We start from the raw sequence: 26,118 nt of genomic DNA on the forward strand, positions 1-26,118 counted from the left end.
CTGAGTATCTTGGGGACAATGCATGAACCTGATTCCACTATAAATTAGTTTCTGGATCTCAACAATGTTTTTAAAGTTTTAAAACTATAAAGTTGAAGGTGCAATCCTGAAGTTAAAGCCTTGGTTTTTCACTCTTGTTGTGCATGCTGGGTAGTTAGTGTGGTTTCTCTTTGGTTACTTAAGTTATTCTACATGAGACATACAAAGCACAAAGTGTTTTGATAAAATATCGCTATTATAAACTTAGATTTGGTGACTTAATTTCTGATTTGAATGTGTTTAAAGGCTGCTGGAAAATTGACAAGCCAGCTTTAATTTTTATTTTTGCGGTTTCTGGCTATGATAAATGGTGCAATTTTCAAAGAAAACATGCCTTAAAATCTGTGGTATAATAAATACAAAATACATTTAAAGTTGTTATGCCCCTCCTCTAAACCAAGAAAAAAAAACATAATTCCCGCTCCAGTGCTTGAAAAATTATTTGACGTCTCTCCCTTTTTGCACCACCTCCTCCCATCTAAGAAATAACAAAGTCCCTAAATCACAATAAATTATCATTTTAAAAATACATTCAGAACTTTACAAAAAGTTGTAGCAGTCATATATCCTATTTTTTGCTTCATAGTTTCATGCACAAAAAATATCATCTCCAGCTAAGTGGCTAACGCTGGTGTGCGTTAGCAGCAGTGTTGCTTTTGTTGTCGCGTGAAGCAGGCTGCTGCTGATGGGGAGGGGTGGGGGCGGCGTTGTCATGGCGACAGATTAAAGGCAAAGATATTTCAGATAGCTCTAATAACACTTGTGCTGCAGAGGCTGAAAACTATCCCGAGGGAGCGTGTCATGTTAAGGTGTCTGAGTGTTTTTTAAGAGGAAATCGCACAACCTGTCAGTTTGGGTTGTTGAATATATATTTTCAAAAAGACATCATTGCTAACTCTTTTTTGGGTGACGAGCAGGAGAGCTGGGAGGAGGAGGAGGAGGAGGAGGAGGAGGCGGAGGAGGAGAAGGAGGGGGGCTGACGGCAGATGCCTTTGCAGCAGAGGACCACGGAGGATGTTAGTGTGTGTGTATGTGTGTGTGGTGTTGCGGGACAAAATGCGGATAAGATAGTGCTTGAGCACTTTGCGACGTTTAGCTGCTGTTTGAGGAGTCTGAGAGTGAAAACGCCGACGGTCTAAACCGCAGTGCCGAAAGGAAAATAGTGCAAAAAAGATGGATGGGACGATTTGGATGGTGCACTTCTGCAACACTTCCTCACTTCCGAAAAAGATGTAGTTACCGGGTTGTCCCCTCCTGATAGAAACATCTGGGATTTTCTGTTGAGACTTATCAGCCACAACCTTGGTAACGATGGAAAGTGGAGTTTTTCTGCCCTGTCTGGATCAATTCATGCTGAGCCCACTTGTCACTTGGGTAAGTAATGCAGGAGGCTCTGATTTCCTGCCAGACAGTGTGATATATCAATCTGTCTCCTGAATAATCTCTCTGTTATTTAGGTGAAGACATTCGTGCCACATGATGGGGGCATGCATTTGGACTTCTCTGAGTTACTGGATGGAGTCTTTTTGAATGACATAATGACACAAATGTAAGTAACTGAACGCCACTGTTTTGTTCTTTTATTTTGACACAGATATTCAGATAAGTAGCCTGTAGGGGAAAAAATCATTACAGCATAGTATAGGGATATTTTGTGTGGCAATATTGTACTGACGCCCAGGAAAGGCAATTGACTTTATCATTCTCGTAGGCTACCAAAAGTTTGTACTGGTGTTATTAATTATACTAATAATTAATAACACAAGTACAAACTTTTGGTAGCCTACGAGAATGATAAAGTCAATTGCCTTTCCAGCCCACTGGATTCATTTTGTTGCAATAAAAATTATTGAAGTGAGAAACGTTATCTTATTAGACAAAACAGATGTTGACAATTTTCTTCCTTTGCGGACATAATCATAATTAATACTTATAATACAGTTGAAAAAAGGTAATAAATACAAATAGATCGCAATATGTTATCGCAATACTCTGCATATCACAAAATGTTTGACATCACAATAATATTGCATCTTGACTAATGTATCGTGATAATATCGTATCATGAGGCCTCTGGTGAAACCCATCTCTAGTAGCGTGTGTTTTGAAGCTGCTTGCTGTCATCGATTTGCTATATCAAACTAATGATGATAATAAAGTACTAAAGAGGTAAATATTTGATTTTTTTGCTTACATCCAATACGCTAATATAAAATAACTCATTTAGCCATTAACCAATACTAATATCAAAATATCTACTTTTTCACCCACCTAAATTTCGTGATCATGTCTCTTCTGTAGTCGAATTAACATCATATTATGCAGACTCTTATTGTGATGACCCATCAGCAGATGGAGATATGAAATACAATGCTTTTCAGTGTATGTAATTTTCATTCATTGAGCAAAATATGAAAAATACCTCAACTTAGGGTTGATGTTTTGTACATGTTCACTTAGCCAATAACAGCAATAAATAAATTCGTTGATGATATCAGCAGAAATTAGCAGGTTGGCCGATTCTGATATTTCATTTTAAAACCAATATTTGCTGATACCACTGACATGCTGATATTATCGTGCATCCCTATTTCGTACATCATGCATATGCATCCTGATTCAATCTCAGAATTTTTTTTCTTCAAGAATGAAGTATCTTCTCCCTTCATGCCAACTATGGCAGCAACTGGTACAGTGTGAAGCGTCTGCTAACATGCAGGCACCAACAGTACAGGCTTTGTCACTCTGCGGAAATAAAGGGGATCTTTGTAGTCTGCGGCATCCTTTAAATGCAACTTTCTCATTACTTACAGGTTTAGTGTTCCTTCAAAAATGTTAGAATTAGCATGAAAGTTAGGGACACTGAGGGATAGAGGTAAAAGACTGCAAATGGACAGAGACATGATGGACATCATAGATACTGTCAAGACGCTACTTACGAGATTATGATTTGGGTGCCTTATGTTCTGAGGGAATTACCTTCACCCTTAACAAACACTAACTGCCAGTCCCCTGGCTGTTCACAATGCCAGCTGACAGGCGGTGAGACCCTGTATTTAGTCTTCATGTTGGGATGATAAGACACTTAAGATGTTGATGGTAAAACTGAAATTGAAGAGTTGCAAAGAAAGGGTAAAAAACTGATGACCCAATGCACTTGTGGATAATGCTGTCTAGCCACCCCAAGTCTACAGTATCCATTCATCCCACTTATCCCCTAAGGGTCACAATAACCAGCTCTAAATGCAAAACAATGCTGCGTCGAGGGGAGGGGAAGAGGCGGGATAATCTCTTGGATTGGAAGACCCTCTGGGATTAGGGCCTTGTTGCTGGTGTTTAGTGGCACTGGGACACAGATGGGAGGGACAGAGGGAGGGAGGGAGGGAGGAGGCACAGAAACAGGACACACAGCACAGAAATGGAGACAAACAGACTAAAAAACATGTGATGCACTGGGCAGCTACACAGCATCCATGTCTCTCTTTCATACATGATGTCTTTCTGTCTCTCTTTCTCCAAGTCTTGAAATACGTTTGTAATACATTTGTGGTATAAATTTTATTCCGTTTCGTTACTAGCAAATGAAAACTTATGACACCTAAGAAAAAGAGGGGCTTTGGGGGTCCTCTGTCAGAAAGTTTTGAGCATCAAACTGGAGCTGCTGGATATGAAAAAAAATCATATTACAATTTTTTGACAGATTTTTACAGATATTGTGAAATGAGTATTTCTTTTCTAATGACATTTATCAATCATTATTTTACCAAAAAATGCTGCATTTGGGTATTGCATTTGGCCATATTGTGATTATGCTAATATTTTGATTAATTGTTTAGCCCCACGTCGAACACTTAAATTCCGGCACTATGGTGAATTTTGATACAACAATGTGTGATTTTTGCATCAATTTAGGATGTAAACGTCTTCAATTACTTCAAGTCCTATGTTTCTTTAATGATTTTATTGTGGCGGACAAACTGCACAAGTTTGAAATTTTGAGGAGGATGCCTGCCCCCTGCGTCCCCCACAAAATCTACATCTATGGTGGCTACCTTTACTGATTAATAAGGTGAAGTCTGACTTAAATAACTGCACAAGTGTTCACAAATGATACAATTTCAGCTATAGTGTATAACTCCAGACTACATTAGGGCCAGAGCCAACAGCTAGGAATCCAGCTAAAGGGTGTCCTTTGGGTAGAAAGTCTAATGCCGCCCCATTTGGCTCAAAAACAGTGCGGTTTGTTAGCTGAAAGGAATGACGTCACACAGGCTAAAGTTAGGAATGAATAGAGACCTCATACATGTTTTCATGGTGATTTCTGTGCCAAGACTCTTGCCAGCTTGTAGTTTCCTCTCACTCCATTCGACTGACAACCATTTGTTCGTGTGTGAATAGCAGAAATGTCAAAAGAAAATGCCTTTTATTTCACCCCGTCTGCAGAAATCCCTCAGCTACACCTCAGGGAACAAACAAAGTGAGCAGGGATCCAAGTCAGCGGATCCAGAACCTGAACTTCCTTGTGCAGCAAATCAAGACGTATTATCTGGTGAGTTTTGAATGTTCCCTCCCCTTGTTTCTCAGCCATATAATATGTTATATAATGTGTAAAGATTCAGGCTGCTAAACTCTCCATCTCTCTCTACATGGGATTATGATATCTGAACATTGGACTTGGGAGTTTTCAATTCTGCCTCAATTTTGAATCATCCATCACGCACACTATGACTCACACAAAATCAGATGGTAGCACATGTCCCAGCAGATCAACTAGTTCTTAAGATGCGCGCCCTAAATATCAGCCATGTATACACATCTGTGTAATCAGCACAGCAGCAAGTTTAGAGCCCCTGTAAAGCCGCAGGCAGAGCCACAGATAGAGCTGCAGAGTGACACATAAAGTCACGAGATTTATGGGCTGACAACACTGATGTCGAATCTTGGATTTGCCGTCTGTGTCAGAGTAATTAAGCACAATTTGAGCTTAGCTTTCTTCTGTTAAGAGCATGAAAAAAGTCATTCAAATCAGGAGGGGACAATCAAGTTCTCCAGACTAGCAATGCAGCTCTCTATCCAAGGACCTGTTAGGAAGGGAAAACATCAGAATTCATTTATGCCTGAGACAGTCTGCAGCTTTTTATGTATGCCTTTGCTCATTAAAATAACCCCTAATCAAGTGCACTGCAGTAAAAGTAGATGTAGGGCAACTCTTGCATCTTTTAGCTGCTGCTGTGTGAAAAACACACCCATGCTGGTCTAATTCTGGCTATTTTTAAGATGTAAGGTCAGTTGAAGGACTAGACTTAACTGGTTGGAAAATAAGACTGAGAAGTCTCTAGAGCCATGTTAACAGCTCTGTGAGGACAGGCACAGCAGTGCTTCGGGCTAAATGCCAGAAATGTGGACTTCAAGTCACATGACTCAAATTTGATAACTTAAGACTTGACAAAATAAAAAATAACTCGACTTGAACTTTAACAGCGGAAACTTGTGACTTCACTTAGATTTGAGCCTTCTGACTCAAAAAGTATTTGGTACCTTCCCCTCAAGCCCAAAATATAAAACGTATGTTGATTAAAAATCAATGAATCTCCATTTCTCCTGAATGCATGTTAACGCTATTCATTCTCAGCAAGTCACTACTTAATTCCCCAGATCCACTTTGAACCAATCAGACAGCATTTAATCAAGCTGCAGAAAGGATCCATGAAGAACTAACCACTCATTATTGAGTGCCAGTTGTAAAAATTATACCAAATTTGTTATAGCGAGCTAAGGCTTAGCTAAAACTAGCTAAACAGCTAAGTAACTTTTACAAACTTGTTTTGACAATTTTTCAGCTAAATGGTGGCTCTAAAGGGACAATCAGGGACCACCAAGTCAGCATGACTGACCCACTGGGGACAATGAGCGACTATCCAAAACTGTAAAACTATCTTCTTTAAAGTGCATTTTGAAAATACAATAGTTGTAAGTAAAAAGGCATAATAAAGTTAGTCTAGTCACAAAAAATGATAAACAGTAAGATGCTGTTGTTTTTTAATCTAGTTCAAGGCCATGTATTACAAACATATGTAAATCTCTGTCCTCCTCAATCTCCTCACAACAAGTTTCCTGATCAGATTTTTTTAATACCGTGAAGACTTTGAAGTTTGCTCTCAGCTCCACACTTAATAATCACACATAAGCAAGAAAACATGGAGGATGATGGGAGATTCATGGCCAGTTGGTTGAACTTTCCTTCAACTGTGGCAGTCAGTGAAAAATGGTGCAGGCTGGATTACATCAAAGGCTAAATGTCAACTGTAGCTTTTCCTGCATACGGGAATTGCTAATAGTTTCCTGAACTTTACACGGTCACTTTGCCTCATTAGGAGCTATTAACAAACATTACACTACACACAAACCAGCACACATCCTGTGCACACGCGTACATGGTGAGCCACCTATAGCCTGATTCAAGGCTGTACCAAACCATTTTGGTGGATTTCAGTGCTGCACCAGGGAAACTGGCTCTGTCATCTACCCAGTCTAACTGCTTTTCCATTTGTTGGCTGTGTCTCTATACATGCGTTGAAGCAGCTGCTATGTGCTGTACATACATACGTCCCTGTCCATTCAAGCACTTTGGCTAGATCGCGAGTGCCGTATTCTGTTCTTGTTTGAGTTTGGTCTAAAAAGTGCTCATCTTCCTTTTAACTCCATCCAACTCCCTCGTCTCTTTCTCTGTTTTATTTTTGCAGGATAATCTGAGACAATTAATCATGATTCCTTTGCCAAACGTGCTGCTGCTTGGCAGGACTCCATACTGTGGTATGCTCTTTTATTGCTCATCTGTCCTCTCTATCAGAGCTGCTAAGTCAGTATGTGGCTGGAAGCCTGATAAGTCTGTCTGCTGATACTCAGTAAGCACTAAATTGATTTCCATTAAAGGAATATTTCACCAACAAAATGACCTTTCGTATATCAATTACTCACCCCTTGTTACCTTGAATATGTTCTGTTTTTTTTTTCTCATGTGCCTCCACGGTAAACAAAGAATCCAAAAATGGAGATAAATCTTGATGAATTAAGGTAAATGGGAGCAGCATTTAACAACAGCAAAACAACATCAAAACACAAGTTTACAAATTGTCACGCATCTTCTGCGCACATCTCATGCAGAGTTCAAATGGATGCAAAAGGATGCATTTGAACTCTGCTGTCATATACACACATTTGCCAAGGCACACTCCTTGTAGGTGGGAATGTTTCAAAAAGTAAGATTTTAGTAAAATGCATGTGGTGGAAGTACTGAGCATACAACTGGATAAATGAGATCTGGATTTTACTGCACAAGTTGTGTAGGAGTTTGTAAACTGGTGTTCTGATATATTTTTGCTTTTGTTAAATGTGGCCTGAATTTACTTCAATTCGCTAAGAATTTTCTCATTTTTTGGATTCTGCATGAATCTTGGATCCATGTGAGAAAAAACATTTTCTTCACAATTTTAATAGAACACACAATGAGTGACTGATATACAAAGGGTCATTTTGCAGGTGAAGTATTTCTTTAATTTACCTGAGATTCAGACGTGTGTCCGTGCTAAAACGGGTCAAATGAAAAGATCTAAGAGAAATTTATGACAAATTAAAAAGTACACATCCTTAATTTGAAAAAATAAATGAAAAAAACAGTCCTATGAAACTTAAGTTAATTGTTCATTGCATGTGGGAAATGATACAGTGAAAAATGCATGATAGTCTTTGTTCCTAACTGGTGAAGAATGAAAGTCAGGTGGCATTTCCCCCCAAAAAGGCTTCCCAGCACTGAAAGCAGTCACACTTAACAAGAAATAGTTACAGTATTTCCTGACTGACAGACTGCTTTAGCCCTTTCTGATACAGTTTTAATTCAATTGCACTCTATCAGTCTGATAACTGCACAACCTTGTGATGGTAAGGCTTTCTGCAAGTGGTGACCCAAATTCACCAGCCAGCAGCCCTCAATACTTCAATCTGATAACTTCTATTTCAGATAATGAACTTTTTTTCTCCCACAGAACAAAGTCTGGAGGAAATGAAGAAGCTTTTGCTGCTGCTGTTGGGGTGTGCAGTCCAGGTAAACGTAGACAATCTGTGTGCAGAAAACCTGAAACAGACTGCCTGCATGCGCTGTAGAGATCTAAATCTGTTTACATCTTTATTTCCAGTGTGAGAAAAAAGAGGAGTACATCGAGAGGATCCAGACGCTTGATTTTGATACAAAAGCCGCCATAGCTGCACATATTCAGGAGGTATCTGGCTTTTCTTGTTAGTGAAATACAGTATAGTAAGAGGAATACAGTTTATATGACATTCTGGAGAGAAGAGAGGATTTCTTGAGAAGGTAAAGGAGTAACTGTACATGTCTTTTTGGAGCTGCATCCTGAGGATATTTGTGCACTTTGTATTCTTCCACATTACATTGTGCTTCTTCCTGCCACCCTGATTGTCCTAAACCATGTTGCCCAGTTGACCCACAGTCAGGAGAACGTGCTGGATCTGCAGTGGTTGGAGTCCGGTGAGGTGCACCCAGATGAGCTGGATGCTGCCGCGAGGAACATGGCCACGCACCTCCGACACATGCTAGACCAGAGGGACATTCATCTGGAGGTATACTGATTTGATGTCATCATTTATTCTGTTAGTTTAAATGTTTAGTGTGGAGGATTAAGGGGAAAATATTGGCATAAATGGTATGTAGTTTTCATAATTGTGTTTTTATAAGTTTACAGTAACCTGAAAATAAGAATTGTTGTGTTTTTGTTACCTTAGAATGAGCCGTTTATATCTACATATGGAGCAGGTTCACTTCCACAATGTCTCAATCATCTGAACGAACAATTCAAGACTGGCCTTAGATAGGGCCATTCGCACTTTCATATTTTCACATAGGCCACTGTAGTTCTCCAACATGCTTGACACATGGGAAAGGTTTCAATAAGGAAACCTCACTGCTAGAAGCCACCAAATCCTACACACTGGAACTTTACGAGATTACAGAACGTTTCATCTGAATCTGCATATAAATCCAAACATATTGTGTACAATAAGTCATATTTGGGGTATAAAGTGGCTACAAATTGCGCAGGATTCGAGATGAAAACTACGTGTAGATAGTTAAAACTTTTCATTCATCAAGTTTTTACAATTCTACTCTTGAGTGCACAGATTTTAAGAGGTAAACTGGGTACTGATTCATGCCAAAACTAATCTGTAACCTGTCCTTTTTGCAGACTATAGCCGAGCTGATGCAAGAAAAGGAAGGTGTGGTTAGCTTGCTCAATAGCCCCGCCAGCCCACAGTCCGGCAGCTACTCTCCCAGCATGCCGCGGCAGTCGGGGACTCAACAACATCTGGCGGTGGAGCTGGCCGACTCTAAGGCCAAAATCAGACGACTAAGACAAGAACTGTGAGTGCCAAATTGCTATTCTATTTTCAAAAAGATACAAAGCAGTTAGTTAAGCAACAAAACATGAGGGGAAAATAGTAAAAAGCTCACAGTCATAAAAGCACCTTACATCAAATATGCCCCTAGCATAGGAGAACTGTTGCTCCGAGATGAAAACAAAATTACACACTGGTAGAAATTCTCCAAAACGTTGCGTTGAGTTTGATACTGTCTCTTGATTTGGTATGAGTTTCAATTCAGGATGGCTGTTTGTAAAGAGTTGGCCTGTCCTCTGGGGAACTGCCAAGACAGAGTGAATGAGAGACAGAAAGAGAGAGAGAGGGATACTACAGGATAAGAGATGCCCCTGGGAGTTTGGCCCACATTACTGCCTGCTTGGCAGGTTCCATGGCTGTGCACCACCACTGACCCACATTGGCTCTGCATTTCAGCGGATAGAGCACACACACACACACACTAACCCTGATCCGATCAAGATCTCAGTCCCATCGTTGCGTTCTATCCCATCTTCTCAGCTGTATTGTCCTCTCGTTGGGACGCTCAGATTCACACACTGCTGCCTCTGAGCAAACACAATATCACTTAAAGCATCATGCATGGTCCCGTCCTTAAGACAGTTCATGTGCATATACACATCAGAACCCGCATGAATCTAGTTCTTGACAACATGTGGGAGGGAAAATGGGGTTTGAGGGTTTTTTTTTTTTTTTTTTGTTGAAATAAATTATATTTAAATTTGCACAATGCAAGTTTGTAGCCAAATGATTTGTATTCAGTCATTTACAGTATTTAAAAGTATTTAATTATGCAATATAGTATTGCAGAAAAGAAGTCCACACTAACCAGACTGCCTGCTTGTCTTTCTGCACTGTACATCTGACCCATCCAGAGAGGAGAAGAGTGAGCAGATGTTGGACTGCAGACATGAGCTGGAGAACATGGAGGCAGAGCTGAAGAGGATCCAGCAGGAGGTCTGAGTTCAGACAGAGACAAAGAAACTGCAACTCCTTCTGATGGTGACACGCAGTAAACCTTCTGACCGCTCTGCAGATTATGCAGATTATTGCATACCACACTTTGCTGCAGAGCAATGCTTAATGACAGGCAGCAAATCTTAACCTCCGAACTCTGAATCAGAGATATAACCAAAGCTGATGTGGATTTGTCTGAATAGGAGATCTCAATTTGTATTCTCCGTGTAAACCCTGTGGCTGTACAAGTTAGCAAGGTTTATATGTTTCCAACAGCCAAACATTTGTTGCAAATTTAAGCAAGATCAATGGATGTTTTGGGCACTTTGGGAACAAGCTAACACAATGTCCGAGCAAATATCTGCTTGTTTAGACATCCAGCAGACACAGAGCAACTTCAGTATTCATGTTTCTGTCCACCTGATGTATGTAAGTCCAATATACACTCTATTTTTAGTTCTGGTTTTGTCTTCACCAAACTCTGAAATCTCTGTCTTTTTAGCTGCTAAATACTCCACCAACCAGGTGCTAAATTTGTCTGTGTCCTTTGGTGTAGGACCAATAGAGGACAGTTATCAGACCTGCCTGTTAAACCGCTGCAAAATCAGATGAGAGCTGTAAGACAGAGCCACAATTGTAAAGTAGTGGACCTTTAAAAACCAAGACAATGAGCTGAAAGACAAGAAAAGCCAAAAACAAAAGGGCAACAGATAAAGGGTAGTTTCAGATGCAGAGTTGGGTGATAATTCTCTGGACTCATTCAAATACTGATTTGATCTATTGTTAATATCAAAACATTCATCAGTGCAACTAACTTTACATACAAATAACAAACTTACACTGACATTAAACCAACATAAGCCGAGGGACACGAAGATTTCCAGAACTTGGAAAAAGAATGGCGCAGAGCACCATTTTCTAAGTTTTTGTTGTAAATCATGCCTCTGTCTGAACCTACACCAGAACTCCCAGCTGACTATAGACGCCCGCGCAGCCCGCACCTACCGTGACGAGCTGGACGCCCTGAGAGAAAGAGCCATAAAGGCAGACAAGCTGGAGAGTGAAGTGGGACGCTACAGGGAGCAACTGCACAAGATGGAGTTCTACAAGGCCAAAGTGGAGGTTGATGCGGTCATTGATTATGATTAAATATGGTTGGAGCTTAAACAAATTAATGAATCCTCTGATGCAACAATCACACATTATTTGTTATGTTTGCGTATTTCAGGAGGTAAAGGAGGATAACAGGGTGCTACAGGAGACCAAAGAGGTGTTGGAGGATCAGTTGGCGGGCTGGAGGGCACGCTCCGATAAAATCCACCAGCTGGAGAAGCACAGTCTGCTGCTGAAGGCCCGGGTCCATGACATGGAACAGGTCAGATGTCTGCATACAAGGAGATCAGTCGCAGTATAATACCAAAACATCCAGAACTTCACATTAGATGCTTCAGTCGGCTTGTAGATTTAATGGTCACCCAGTCCCTCAACAGAGTCTGTTCTTATACCTCTTCTGATACCTTTGTGTCTTCACTTCAGGAGAAGGAGGCAGATCGGAGGCGCATTGAGGAGCTGCAGGAGGAGAACCTGGCTCTGTGTTTGGCTCAGAGGAGGAGCATGGAGGAGTCCCAGCACCTGGGCTGGGAGTTAGAGCAGCTCTCCAAGACCACTGAGAACTCTCAGGGTAAGAGCTGGTGATACAGTAAGATAAAGTTGTGGGGGGCTGAATGGACGGGACTGATTGAATGGCGGAGTAAGAGAGGAAATGGATACTGATAATGGAAGTGTGATCACGCCTGAATAAATGTATGCATGAGCGCTTCAGTTTATTTGCACTTACTGCCTTCTTTTAACATGTTTTCTAAGTGTCAAAAAATACATATTGATGCATCTTCTTATGTCTCCGCATGCAGTTTGAACGCCTGCTAACACATGGCCTAGACTATTCACTGGATGTCCATGGACTCTTAGATGATCTATTCACTTGGTGCGCTGCGCAACACATCCAGCCCGGGAGTAACCTCCGAGTGGCCCAGCATACATTAATCTAATATACCGATGAGATAAAATATGTAAACTACATATATTGTCCAAAGGTAGTTAACGAATGCGCAATCTTGCTTGCTTCTCATCTTGGTTGAGTTACACATGTGCAGTACCACGGCACAGTTTTGCCCACGCTTAGTAGCTTTTCAAAACATGAGTTGTGCTTAATAATCAAAAAAAACATCATATATCTTTTGCTGAAAACTTTTCCAAGACCTCATGAAAAATGTGTGTGAGGTGTGTGTGTTTCTGAACAGTAACATGTGCCTGGGTCAGATATATGACTTTTTCTCTTTTTTTATTTTAATTTTTTTTACAGCATACATTTTTGTTTAGTGTTTTTTTGTTATCAAAACTAAAACTAAAAGTTTTAAATAGGTTGCTGAAAATGTCTGGCCCATGTTCATTTCAGGGTTTTAAAATCTGTCTCAATCTCATTTGTAATTAAAGAGCACTGCTGTTAATTGTTTACAGATTAACAACATCAGTATTTTTATGTTTAAGTTTAATTACTGTAAACGAATGTAATTGTTGTGCTTGTAATTCAAGTTTAAAAACTTAAATACTTGTACGTCACTACCTTCTGCAATTTATCCGACAGACATTCAATGGGCTAAATGAGCCAAGCTAGACTCAACAAACATTTATACTGCGCACAGACGTAATAAAAGGTATCCACGAGTGTGTCAGAAAAAGCCTAACAGCTCCTTTAAATGTTTACAACTTGTCTTTTAGTCGGTCTGTCTCAAGTCCTGACCTCCCTCAGTTAATTGTCACTATGTGTTTGTGTAAAGGTCAGCAGACTCTGAGCGAGGAGGTGAGTGAGAGGACCCGCAGTCGGATGCTGAAGCTGGAGAAGGAGAACCGAAGTCTCTTAAGGACCATAGAGGAACTCAGAGCCGCCTCCAATAACAACAGCGCGCAGCCCAAACATGGCCATCACCTCCAGTGTGATCACGTCTGCCAGGTGGTCTGTGGCACCAACAATTGTACTTCATCAACAGATGAACCCATGGGGTTGAAAACCTCCTGCTCAAATATACAAAACCACACTAATGCCTCCCTGCTCAGCACGCAGCAGCTGCTAAAAGGAGATACAAACTGCAATCAGCCACTCCACACAGAGGAGGTGGAGGGAGTCCAGAGTGAGATCCTCCTCACAGATAATCCAGAACTTCATGTTCAGGAGAAAGGACAGCTAGAGGATGAAGACAGTGGAGACCATTTCAAAGAATTGATGTCCGATATGGAAGTCTTAGAAAACAATCACAATAGGCTCCATTGTTTTGTTGGATCACGCGACCGCTCCCCTGGCTCGAAGAGCAGCAGTCCCTGCCACGACAGCATCTTCACAGGTCTGCCAGCACGCCCCTCCTATGCCAGCAAGCACACACAGCGGTTGGAGGCCAAGTGCAGGGCCCTGGACACGGTTAATCAGCATCTACAGACTTCCCTCGATAACACTGGTTAGATCTGTGAATCAAATCAACATTACAGAGAGTGATGCAATCATGCAGTTCCTAATTTGTTTATTTTTTCTAACCACCCTCCGACTCTGTAGACCGTAAAGTTCAGCGCCTGGAGGCTGAGGTCCAGGAGCTTGAGGCAGAGAATCAGAGTCTGCAGGCCACTTTAGAGGAACTTCGGATCTCCGCACGGCGCCTGGAGCAACTAGAGACAGAGAAGCAAAGTCTAGAGCAAGAAACCACAGTCTTAGAGAGGGAAAAGAGGCAGCTAGAGAAAGAGAATCGACGACTCCGACAGCAGGTAGGTAGGCTGGTTTTCTAGGACAAGGTGTCAGTTGCAAACTTAAGGTAGGATAATGTTTGGAAGATGTTTTTCCTGAATGAAATGGCTACTGTTTTACCTTCCTCTGTCTCAGGCTGAAATCCAAGAAGCCAACTTAGACAGCAGCAATGTGTGTATGGCCAGTCTGGAGAGAGAAATGCGTTTTCTTGTAAAGGAGGTGGAGGGGTTAAGGGAGACTGCTGAAAGGGTCAAAGGCCTGGAGCGGGACAACAGAGAACTGACGAAGCAAGCCGCTATCGACCAGAGGACACTGGCCACCCTCAGAGAGGTGAGGGAGGGAAGTCTGTGCTGTCCAATTTTACGCTGACTATAAATAGTCTGCTTTGACCTAACCTGATGTTTTACTGATAATGCATGTTTTTTAGCAGCAGTGTGCATGTGTTTTACAGGGCTTCTCAGAATGTACATGTGCAACTCACATGCAATAGGATCCACAACTCACCAAACTCTACATTCAAGCATTTATTTAAAAAAATAGACAAAAGCTATAATGAATACTGTAAAAAAAAGTTTTTTGTTGTTGTCTTTTGCATCTGTGATGGTATAACAGTGTTTGAAAAGTATTCATATATTGTAAATGTCAATTTAATGTCCTAAGGTTGTCACACCTGCAATGGCCTGCTGGTTATATTTAACCAGGCCTGCATATCACAAAACAGTAAAAAAAAACAAAAAAACATTAAGTTCTGGAGGAAGTTAAAGAGAAAATCTAGATTTTCATTTTAAAAATCGGCACAAATCGGCATTAATTGATAAAATCGATTTATCGCCCAGCCCTAGTCTGTACTGTAATCTACATATATTTTTCATCTGTAGGAGCTGGTGAGCGAGAAGCTGAAGACCCAGCAGAGAGACAATGAAGTGGAGAGGCTGGCCCATGAGTTGGAAATGAAGGTCCTGAACCAGGAGAGTATGCAGCAGGCTGAACAAGAGGCAGCGGACAACAGGTTTTTACATCCGCCTTGGAGTTCCCATTTTGTTAAAATTTCAGTTAATATGATAAGAAAATAGGATTGTTATAGTGCCACCGTTGGTCCTTTATTCTTTCTGTCTATGCAGCAGGTTCAAGATGCTGGAGTCAGAGTTAGAGTCATCTCTGAAAAAATCTCTTCAGATTAAAGAGGAAAAGATGGCAGCTTTAGAGGCTCGTCTGCAGGAATCGTCCACCCTGAACCAGCAGCTGCGCCGAGAGCTCAAGACTGTAAGTTGTGACCTAAAACTCACCTTTGGAGGCTTGTTAGCATAAATACATTACTTAACAGGCCTACCGGGCACAGCTGCAGAGTCCCACAGTGTCAGGGCCCCGCACCCGGCCTTCACCTACAAAATGTCCCTCAAATTAGCAGATTCAAAATGACCACAGAGAGTGCAAGAAACTGAAATAGACACAAAATGACCTCAAAGACACAAAGTCATCCTCTCTCTTTCTCTCTTCAGCTTTCCTATCATACTAAAGGTAAAAAGCCCAAAAAATATCTTAAAAAAAAGACACAGGCACACCACAATGACAACAAAGACATGCAAAACCACCACAAAGTCTGTGTCTTAGTCTTATGTAGGAGAAGCGGTTGGCCTTTTGAATGTCTGTGCCCAGGGTCCATTCTCTCATAATCCACCCATGCCTGTTAGAGTGCAGATTGATTTTTAAAAAACTCTTATGGATATAAGAGTTTATTTTATTTGCTACAGAACCAGGGTTTTAACCTTTGATCCCACAGGTAAAGCTGAGCTACGAGGCCCTGCAGCAGAGGCAGGAAGAAGAGTGGACAGCATCAAGTCCCACCCCTCCCAAAGAGACTGGCAAGGCAATGAGCGAATGGCTGCGTGAAAGCCAGGAGGCCACCAAAGAACTGCTGAAGCTCAAAGACCGTCTCATTGAAGTAGAGAGGAATGTACGTTGTTGGCCTTTATCAAAGTAGACGACCTTTAATAATACATTTTCAAAAATTGTACTATTGGTTTTTAAACACACTAGCACTTGCCCTCGATGTAATGTTAATAATAGAGTAAACAATGTGGTGAGGGCCATGAGGTTAACATTACCCCACAGTTTTCATGTCACATTTTACAATCATTTTCACGTCACTCCTCCAGAACGCGACACTGGAGGCAGAGCGTCAGGCTATGCAAGCCCAGCTGAAGCAGCTGGAGAGTCAGTCTGACAGTCAGCAGGCTCAGATCCTCGCCCTGCAGAGGCAGGCTGCCTCACTGCAGGAGAACAACACAGCTCTGCAGACGCACAATGCTAACCTGCAGGTGCCACTGTGACACACTCTTCTCTGTAGTAAACTTAACATAACAGCCCCTGTTCACATATATTCAAGCCTCTGCATCAGGATGCATGCAGACAGTACACACTGATGTGCTGCATTAACTTCTTATTAACTGGGTGCCTTTCTTCTTCAGGTGGAAAAATCCACTCTGAACTCACAGAGCGCCTCCCTCATGGCTCAGAACGCTCAGCTGCAGCAGCAGCAGTCGGGCACAGAAAGTGAGCGGGACAGTGCCATACGGGAACGCGAAGAGATGCGCAGCGTTCATGAGCAGCTGCTACGAGATCACGAGCGGCTGGCGGCTCTGCACGAACGGCAAGCCATGGAGTACGAGGCCCTGATGGGCAAGCAAGGCTGTTTGAAAAACGCACATCGAACACTGGAGCTGGAGCATCGCACACTGCAGGACAGGTGGGGGAAGACACTATTGTCATATTATGATGTACAAGATCCCTGCATGGTCGTGGGTGTTTTTTCATGTATGTATTGTTGATATATTTTAGGTACAATAGCCTGTTGCAGCAGCGGACCAAGCTAGAAGACCTGGAGAAAGCCCTGAAAGAGGAGCAGATGAGGATGGCTCTGGAGAAAGAACAGCACAGGACCACTGCTGCTGAGTGTTGCAGGCTCCGTGATGAGAAGGATTGGTGAGCAGGCACAAGAATGCACACTGGTGCACATCCAGACTAATGCATGAATGTGGGCTTACACAAAGGGAATAAACATCACATGCATCTTTTTTTTTTTTAAAAGGCTGAATCAAACATACCGTCAGCTTCTCAACGACAACGAGTTACTGACATCAGATCACAAGCAGCTCAAAAGCCAGCTGAATGAAGCCAAACTGGAGCACACCTGGCTTGAGGCTGACTTCTCCAAGCTCAAGAAGGAATTTCAGCAGCTGGACATCACCTCCACAAAGCTCACCAACCAGTGTGAGGTACTGACATGCATCAGGATGAGCTGGTGTGGTATTTCCTATTAAATAATATACGTACATTTACCATGTAACTGACTATGAGATGCCTTTATGTATTAGTAATGCTTTATTTTGTGTGTTTTAATAATTGCATGATAGTGAGTGTTTTACGTGTGCACTTATGGCTGCTTGTGTATGTGATGTGTAGCTGCTGAGCCAGTTGAAGGGCAACCTGGAGGAAGAGAATCGCCACCTGCTCAGCCAGATCGAGACCCTGATGCTCCAGAACCGAACCCTGCTGGAGCAGACTATGGAGAGCAAGGATCTGTTTCACGTTGAAGAGCGACAGTACATGTAAGCAGATAGGTCCAACACCATGACAAGATAAAGTAGCATTACACAGGGTCTCGTGTGGATTTACAGTGTGTTACACTCGTTTGGTAATGAGCAAACACATTAAGGCTAAGAGTTTAGCACTTGCAGAAAGCACAAAATGTACTAATACACAATGAAAAGAAGGCACGAAATTATAACTGATGATCTATCTATTTATTTTCTGTCTCTGCCTATCTCTGTTCAGTGACAAGCTTAATGATTTGAGGAGGCAGAAGGAGAAGCTGGAGGAAAAGATAATGGACCAGTACAAGTTTTATGAGCCATCGCCTCCTCGCAGGTAAGTTGGCTGTTAACTAAGATTTTTGGGTGGACCGCAGCATGCGAGGCCAGCCATATAAACGCGAAACTCAGTGAGTGAGTGACCATTGGTCAGTGAGACTAATGTTGTGATGTTGCTGTTTCCCTATCGGCTGTTGTTATTTCAAATTAAATAGGCACAAACACGGTGCACTCACTGACAGACGCTGACAGTACTGCATTACTTTAACGTTATTCCTCATTCTCTGTAACCAGTGTAACATGGCAGCATGGTGGAAATAGCAAGCTAGATAGCTAACCAGCCATCCGTTGTTTTTATGTCAGTTTTGGATGAAGGCGAAAGAGGATCACCTCATCTGTTTGTTTGAGGAACAGGTCTGTAAAACACGAGGTCTGTAAAACATGGGACTTACATTTATTTAGACGTTATTAAGCATTGTGTGCCACAGTGTCAGGATGGAAATGGCAACAGAATGGGTGACACTGCAATTATAAACACAAGAAAAAAATCAGACTTTGGCTGAAACATAAGTGAATATTATGTTACAATGTCAGACCAGGTGGCGCCACAATGTGTGTAAACTGCAACTTGACTGTTTGGTGGAGGCATACAACCACGATGCAATAATTCTAGTTTTAGCTCTGTTTTTGGTCTCCACCAACTTCTTGGGGCAAAGAAATCTTTAACTGCTAAAATGCTTCACTATGTTCAACAGCTAGTTATTCACTTTGTCAGTCTGTTGTTCGGTGCTGGGCAGGAAGACTACTGTGGGTTGATCAGAGCCTTTTAACTTTAAACAGCTGCACCCAAAACACTATGAGAGCTGTGAAGTCATCCAAAACAGTAATGTTGCCAGCTCCTTGTTTCACCAAACCGCCCGAGCTGCAGGGTCCCGAGCCCTGGCCCCGAACTCAATGGCCAGCTCAAGATCTGCCGCAATTGTTTTGGCGTCTGGACACTTTAAACTCTCTCTACAAATTGCTGTTGTTGTTTTTTTTGTGGACCCAAACAGAAAATTAAACAAAAAAGCCAGCAACAAACACAATAACCCCCGTTACAAACTGAACGCAGCTCGTTAGTGAAGTGTGTTATCAAATCTGTCTGAATGTGGCTTTAACTCACCGGAGCAAAGCGACAGCGGTTTACTCACAGTTCAGAAGTCTCCGAAATCCACAAGCAGATGTGAGTCCAGTTAAAGTCCCAGTGGCGATGATGAAGGACAGCAGCTGATCTCCCTCGGACCCAGAGGAGCACCGTGCTTTCCCGTCACACGGGACCGTGGATGTATTACCAGGTCCCGTGACTTCCTCATAATACATCCATGGACCTGGTGACCTGATCTGGTGACCCGGCGGGTTTCCGTCCATTCAGTCGTTAGCGAGGAGCTAACAGAGATGCTAGCGGCAGACGAGACCTGCAGAGGATATCTTACAAAGCTGACAGCTGCTGGCAGGAGCACTGTACGGCTAACAAACTTTGAGCTGAACAACACAATTCCTGTTAAGGAATATAACTATAACTAAATGGTAATTTGACTGACTTTTGGTAGCTAGTCGCTACCGTAAAGGAGGAAAAAACACACGCGCAGCAGCGCCGCCGTCTCTCATCTCAGACACGCTCACTCTTGGCCCCGCCCATCGACCAATCACAAGTTCAGACACGTGACGTTTCTCTCGATATGGACTAATCACAGGTAAATACAACATGAGCAAGGTAGTCTGTTACCCCTCATGTTGCGGTACGTACACCCTAAACAAACTATAAGCAGGTTACTCTTAAAGGGCGATGCCCACAATTTTCCCCAATAGCAGTTCTACTGTTGTAGCGATTGTAAACAATTCTGCTTACAGGGCGGGCGATATGGCCTTAAAAATAATATCACGATATTTAAGCGTATATTAGCTGTAACAATTTTCTTGATGATATGAGAACATAAACATAAATGTCGTTTGTCCTCAAATATTCGGTTAAAACTGAACAAAAAATAATTCTCAGATCTTTAATTTGTAAACAATCCAGTGGTCGCATGGTGAGATTCAGATTCGGTAGCCTATGAAATATAGATATTACAGCAAAATATAATTTATCAAAAATTACACATCTAAATAGCTGCGGTTTCGCTTTCAGTCATCCTCGTTGTTGTTGTATGTACTGGTATGACGCCATTATTATTATTATTAAGATTGCCATTATCACATTCTGAATATATCTTATCATATTAAAGGTTAATGTGGGCGATATGACATGGCACAACCCTCTGCTCACATTAAACATTTAGTTCTGGGGATTACCCAGGGGTTACACTGCTCCAGTACACCCCTGCATGGTTGGTTATTAACTGATTTCTTCTTGTCTATCTGCTCTGACACAGACGTGGAAACTGGATCACTCTGAAACTGAAAAAGTTGATTAAATCCAATAGCCGTGAGCAAGGACTCAACTGCCCACACACACCCACACGATCAGGCGCTGCTGAACCGCACCTCCCCTGTCATGACAACAGCTCCTTCATTAGCTCTGATGGCTCTGGAGGCTCAGCCTCCACCTCAGCAGGTGATGCAATCTCACCCCGACGTAACAGCAGTGAGTATGACCTTCTTGAATTCACCAGATCATCTCCCATTGACTTGGCAGTGCGGGTCTCTTTTAAGAGCCCATCCTTCACTGCTTCAGCCATAGACCAGGAATTAAGATCACCATCAGAGGCAGGGCACAAAGATCATTCAGGAGTGTGTTCATGTGAAGTTCAGCTCACAGCCAGAGGCCTGACAGACATGAGTGAACCGATAGCAACAGCAGCTTCATCTACACATGAAGCTGTATTTGAAGGACGGACATCCACCCAAAATGTGATAAAACTTCCCCCTCAGCCTCATTTTTCAAGGAAACATAAAAACTTATAAATAAATTAATTTTTAAATAACACTGATTAATAAAAACATAAATAATGCAGGTATTGCATGTTTGTGTGTCTCATGTCCAAAGGGTCATTCATAATGATGCATGATGTGTGTGAACTTTCCTCAACAGTCCTCAAAATGTCTTCCCCTGTGTCTTACTTGTCTCTTAATGTATTTCTTCATTCCTTACCCTTGTCTTTCCCTTCCTACCTCTCTCCTCCCTTACATTCCTCTCTCTGCTTACATCCATCCCTTTTTGTCTCTCTCCCATGTGGCTGCACTTTGCTGTTAAATAGCCACCAAAATGTTTCCCCGTATGAGGAACAGGCTGAAGGACAGAGACAAAGTCAAGTCCCTCTTCCGTCGTTCCATGTGTAAGAAAGACTGTGATCCGGTGTCTTCCCGCATCTTGACTGTAGCATTTTATTTCACTGCTAACTTGATAATACCAAGTGTATCAATGCTTTATCTGCTTCTACTGCACGCCATAACATCAAAGTAACCTTAGTTCAACCCTTGAAACTTTTCTTGGGCTGCGTTCAAATGTCTTTCACAAGTATTTAGAACTTTGGACAATGAGCAAATTGGTTTATTTTCTTTTGAACAAAATAGAAAAAAGGGCAATGAGCAACTTGGCCAGAAATATTCTGCAACTTGCAAGTAAATCGGTACATTTGGAAAATTATTTGGAAGGAAGCTAAAAAGAAAGCAATGTACAAAAAAAATCTATTTAGAATTATCATAATTAAATATTTCAAATTTAATAGAATTATTATTAATTCCATTCACTTTTTTTCCAGGTAATTGAATTTTTATTTATTGATGTTGTTTAACTTTTTTCTTTGTCTTTTTTTTGTTTTTTTTTTTAATTTTTCAGGTAATTTTCATGTACCTTTTATGTTTTTTTGTTCTAATTTTGGGGTAATTCTTTATCAAGTTGCTCATTGCCTTTTTCCCATGTTTTTGAAAGAAATCAAGCCAATTTGCTCAGGTTTTAAAGGGTTAAGTGGGATTCATCAGCCAGGATGCTTCTCAGCTGATGTAAAATCAGTTGTTATATGTTAGTAATGTGTCCATGCCAACCTCATTTCACCACATTTACCCAACTAAATTAGACATGATATTACATACTTAAGCACTGGCAGCATTTTTGAGCAGAGTGGCTATATTTGAAGATAATCTGGGGTATTTTATCAGAGGTCAAAGAAATGCTGCATTGCAGGAGGACAGTGACGCTGCATGAGATCTGCACTACCAGAAGCCAGCTGCACTGTAGGGATTAACAGCATAAAACCACAAACAAACCATTACTCTTGACATGTTTTCCACACCATAGAACAAAAATACCTCCTAATCCCCAAGACCAGTTCACCTGTCTACCCCCATCCCTCATTCATTTCCCACTTCTTCAACTCCTTGGTCCGACAATGCAGCCCTGAGCAGCCTGGCGTACCCCTCGGCCCTGTTGGAGGAGAAGCGGTGGGCAGACAGCTCAGAGCAGCTCGAAGGGTCAGAGGCTGAAATGGAGGAGGACGGGAAGAACGCATTGTCCTCATCCCTTACCACATCAATCTTGTCCATCCTCCACCTTAATCCTCCCACCACTCAACCACCATCTGGCCACGTCACCATCACAACCACTGACACAACCAACATTGTTCCAGATGTTTCTGAGCTCTGGGTGACAGGTAGAGGCATTTATGAGCCACTGTTATGTTTCACACCATCTTCATTGTTTAGAGGAGAGTAGAGCAAAGACGGTGCTCTCGTGCTTTTCTCATTTTAAGCATTGAAGTGTTGAGAAGTGTCAGTCGCTCGTAACCATTCACTGATTCCTCATTTTCTGCCCCGCAGACAAGGATTCCAGTGACAGAGCTGTGCCATCTGGATTTGAGGACAACGACGAGCAAAATCACGGTAAAGCCTTGTGGATTCCCGTGTAGAGGATTCAGCAAGCATGCAGATGTATTACCAGCTTGGGAATTAGAGCAAATCCATCAAATTGCAATCATGACCTTGTTTCATATTAATCTCTGTGCTGACCAAAGGGTCCAACAACTGTTAGAGAAAGACTTGATTTTGATGCCCCCTGATGGTCATTAAAGGGACAGTTCACCCCAAAAATCAATTATACGTACAATATTTTTCCTCTAACTCGTACAGCTGTTTGCCAATCTAGATGGTTTTGGTGTGAGATGCTGAGTGTTGCAGATATCTGCCATAGAGATGTCTGCATTTTCTCAAATATAATGGAACTAAATAACACTCAGCTAGTGCAAAAAAACTCTTTCCAAAAATCATGACCCAGCTATGCAAGATAATCCACAGACCTTGTTGTGAGCAGTTTTATGTTGAAACTATTTTGTTTCCACTGAACAAAACCCTGCACCATGTCAAACACGTGCAGAGGGAAGCATGCATCTACTGTTAGCTCACCGGGCACCACTGAGCTAGCTAACGTTACAACTCAGCCGAAGAGGATCCATTAATGTTTACATCTCGCACTGTCGTGAGTACGTGCCTCTGGTCCATGAGCAGTTGCACGCTTCCTCCTGCGCCATGATAAATGCAGTGGATGTAGTTTGGTTGAAAGAAAATTGTTATGACATGAAGCTGCTCACAACAAGGTCTGTGGATTTTTTCAGTAACCAGGTCATGATTTCTGGAAAAAGACATTGCTGATGAGTTTGTCAAATATATTTTTTGGTGTTTTGATGCCACAAGCCAAGTGCCATACAGTTCCATTATATTAGAGAGAAAGCAGACATCTCTACAGCTGATATCTCCAACACTCAGCAACTCACACCAAAACAATGAAGACTGAAAAATAGAGAAAAAAAAAAAGGGAAAATATGTATCTTTGATTTGGGGACGACTTGTTCATTTACAAATATATTGTGATTATACATCTGATATAGTTTTATGGTAAACGTGTAAATGTGTGCATTGTGGCTCTTTCAGAAAAAATCATCCTATCTCTCTCCAGGGCTGAATGGCGTCCCGAGTCGAGCCCAGAGTGAGAGCAGTGGTGAGTTCAGCCTGAGTCTGGAAAATGAGCCATGGTCAAATGGCAGCAGCCCTGTCCAGCAGCCCCCGTCACGCCGCTGCTCCTCCTCCTCGTCCTTCCAGCCCCCCAGCGACACCTCCACACCCCAACACACACAGAAGCTGCAGCAGCACAAGGAGAAAGCCTCCACTATGCCCATTACCAACAGCCAGAGTTCAGATATCCAGTCCGCATCAAAACAGAAAAATCCTGGGTTCTCTCAGGACTTCTGGCTCACAAGGGGTACAAAGAGCATCCGAAGGGGGTCAAGAGCGAAAGTGATGCGCCGCTCGTCAGACTCAGCGGGTCAAATCACAGTGAACCCAGGTTTCAATGGGATGGATTCAAAAACAAACTCTGGGAAAGCTGAAAATAGCCGAGTCTTGGCTTGTTCACCTATCACAGTGCTGTACGTTCAGGGTAAGTCATCCTCAATGTCTGGCTGCCTCAACTGTTTCTCCACTCCTCTGGGGAAAGAGGGGCGACTGAAAGGGCCCAAGTCACCCAAAAGTCTCCCGAGAGCCAGCAGTGTCATTTCCACAGCTGAGGGATCGTCCAGACGCTCCAGTGTGAACAGCGACTGCAGAGTGACAGTCAAGACTGACCCGCTCTCCGTCCAGGTTTCAGAAGAGAGCAGTAATCAGGAAGAAGCAGCAAGTCAACCCGAACCAGAGACCAATAACAGTCAGTCCATTCCTCCAGTCAAACCTCCCAGAGACCCAACGGTTGTTGTTCCTACAGACGGGCCCAAATCCCCCGTGCAGGAGTTACACTTATTGGCTCCTCATTCACTTTTAACTCTGTCTTCTCAAACACGATCTTCAGTGATACTGTGGTCACAACCACGACCAGTCTGGATGCTCTCGACAACAATCAGACCTTCCTTTGTCTGAATCCATCTCGGGTGCAGAACTGTCAGCTTGTGAGCCAGGAGTCCACTCCCAATATGCCACAAACACTGCTCAACATGGAGAACGAGCAGAGGCAGAATGCAGCGGGGATAGAGGAGAGGGACAAACCGCTCACAACTGCATGAAAGCAGCGGCCACATCACAGAATATTAATGTTGAATTAAAGCAGGAAGCTACAAAGCGACTTTTCATCACATTAACTGAAGCACACAATTTAAGTCACTGTAATTTAACCCCTTGAAACCTGGACTAACTTCATTTTTTTTTGTGCTGTGTTCAGATGTCTTTCACAAGTATTTGATTATTTAAAACCTGAGCAACTTGGTTTTGAAAAACATGGGGAAAAAATTGGCAAGAAATGTTCCACAAATTACAAGGGATTAGTAAAAGGTGACAAGAAAACTATTTCAAATTTTGATTAAAAAGAGAGGGGAGGGTTATTAGAAAATCATCCCCCCTAATTATTATCATAATTTCATAAACTCAAATACATTTTTCATTTTCAGGTGTGTTTTTTTGTTTTGTTTTTAATTTTTTAACTATTTTTTGCTCATTTTTTGGGTCATGTCTTCTTAAGTTGCTTCTTGCCTTCTCCCCATGTTTATGAAAGAATAAAACCAATTTGCTCAGGTTTCAATGGGTTAATATGGCTGTATTTTATTCTGCTGATCACTTGAACATACAGTAATCTTTATGTGTAAATGAAAAGATGTGTAGATACTTTTTGTTCTGATTTTTTTTCCATACAGCTTTAGTAACATTACCAGCTCTCATGTGATATTAATATACCTGAGTAATAGTTTAAAAGAAGAATAGTGTTATCTTTTAGTTCTGGTTGTCTTTTTGCATAAATTCTGTTAACCGAATGACTTAGGGACGGTTCTTTATTATCAGAGGTGGGCAGTGGTTGGGGTGTGACTTTGTTTTGTTTTTCTTTTGATCCTCCCCAAAGCTACAAAGCTGTTAGCCTTAGCCTCCCTGAGTGACTCTGGGAAAATGCATGACCCTCCCTCCACCATGAATTATTATTAGATTTTAAAATACCATTTGATGTTTGAAAATGAAAAGTTGATGACGAAATCCTAGTTCCAATTGAAAAAAGCATTGGTTTTTCACTCT

General features: G+C 41.9%; 1 protein-coding gene across 1 annotated transcript; it reads left to right on the plus strand.

Annotated features, from left to right (window-relative positions):
* Positions 1–1,350: 1,350 nt before the first annotated feature.
* Positions 1,351–25,226, plus strand: LOC121941754 (girdin-like). Its single transcript, XM_042484622.1, is given in 30 exon segments — positions 1,351–1,413; positions 1,497–1,588; positions 4,483–4,588; positions 6,783–6,852; positions 8,082–8,140; positions 8,232–8,315; positions 8,533–8,673; positions 9,297–9,472; positions 10,362–10,443; positions 11,407–11,565; positions 11,672–11,818; positions 11,980–12,124; positions 13,281–13,952; positions 14,048–14,253; positions 14,369–14,563; positions 15,112–15,242; positions 15,355–15,496; positions 16,014–16,187; positions 16,390–16,551; positions 16,702–16,979; positions 17,072–17,215; positions 17,322–17,508; positions 17,696–17,841; positions 18,068–18,160; positions 20,514–20,725; positions 21,339–21,416; positions 22,476–22,730; positions 22,897–22,959; positions 24,029–24,855; positions 24,858–25,226. Coding segments are annotated over 30 exon segments (5,556 nt in total). The 3' UTR covers positions 25,125–25,226.
* The last annotated feature ends 892 nt before the right edge of the window (positions 25,227–26,118 follow it).

The sequence above is a fragment of the Plectropomus leopardus genome, chromosome 4 (assembly GCF_008729295.1).
Source record: "Plectropomus leopardus isolate mb chromosome 4, YSFRI_Pleo_2.0, whole genome shotgun sequence".
Classification (NCBI taxonomy): domain Eukaryota; kingdom Metazoa; phylum Chordata; class Actinopteri; order Perciformes; family Serranidae; genus Plectropomus; species Plectropomus leopardus.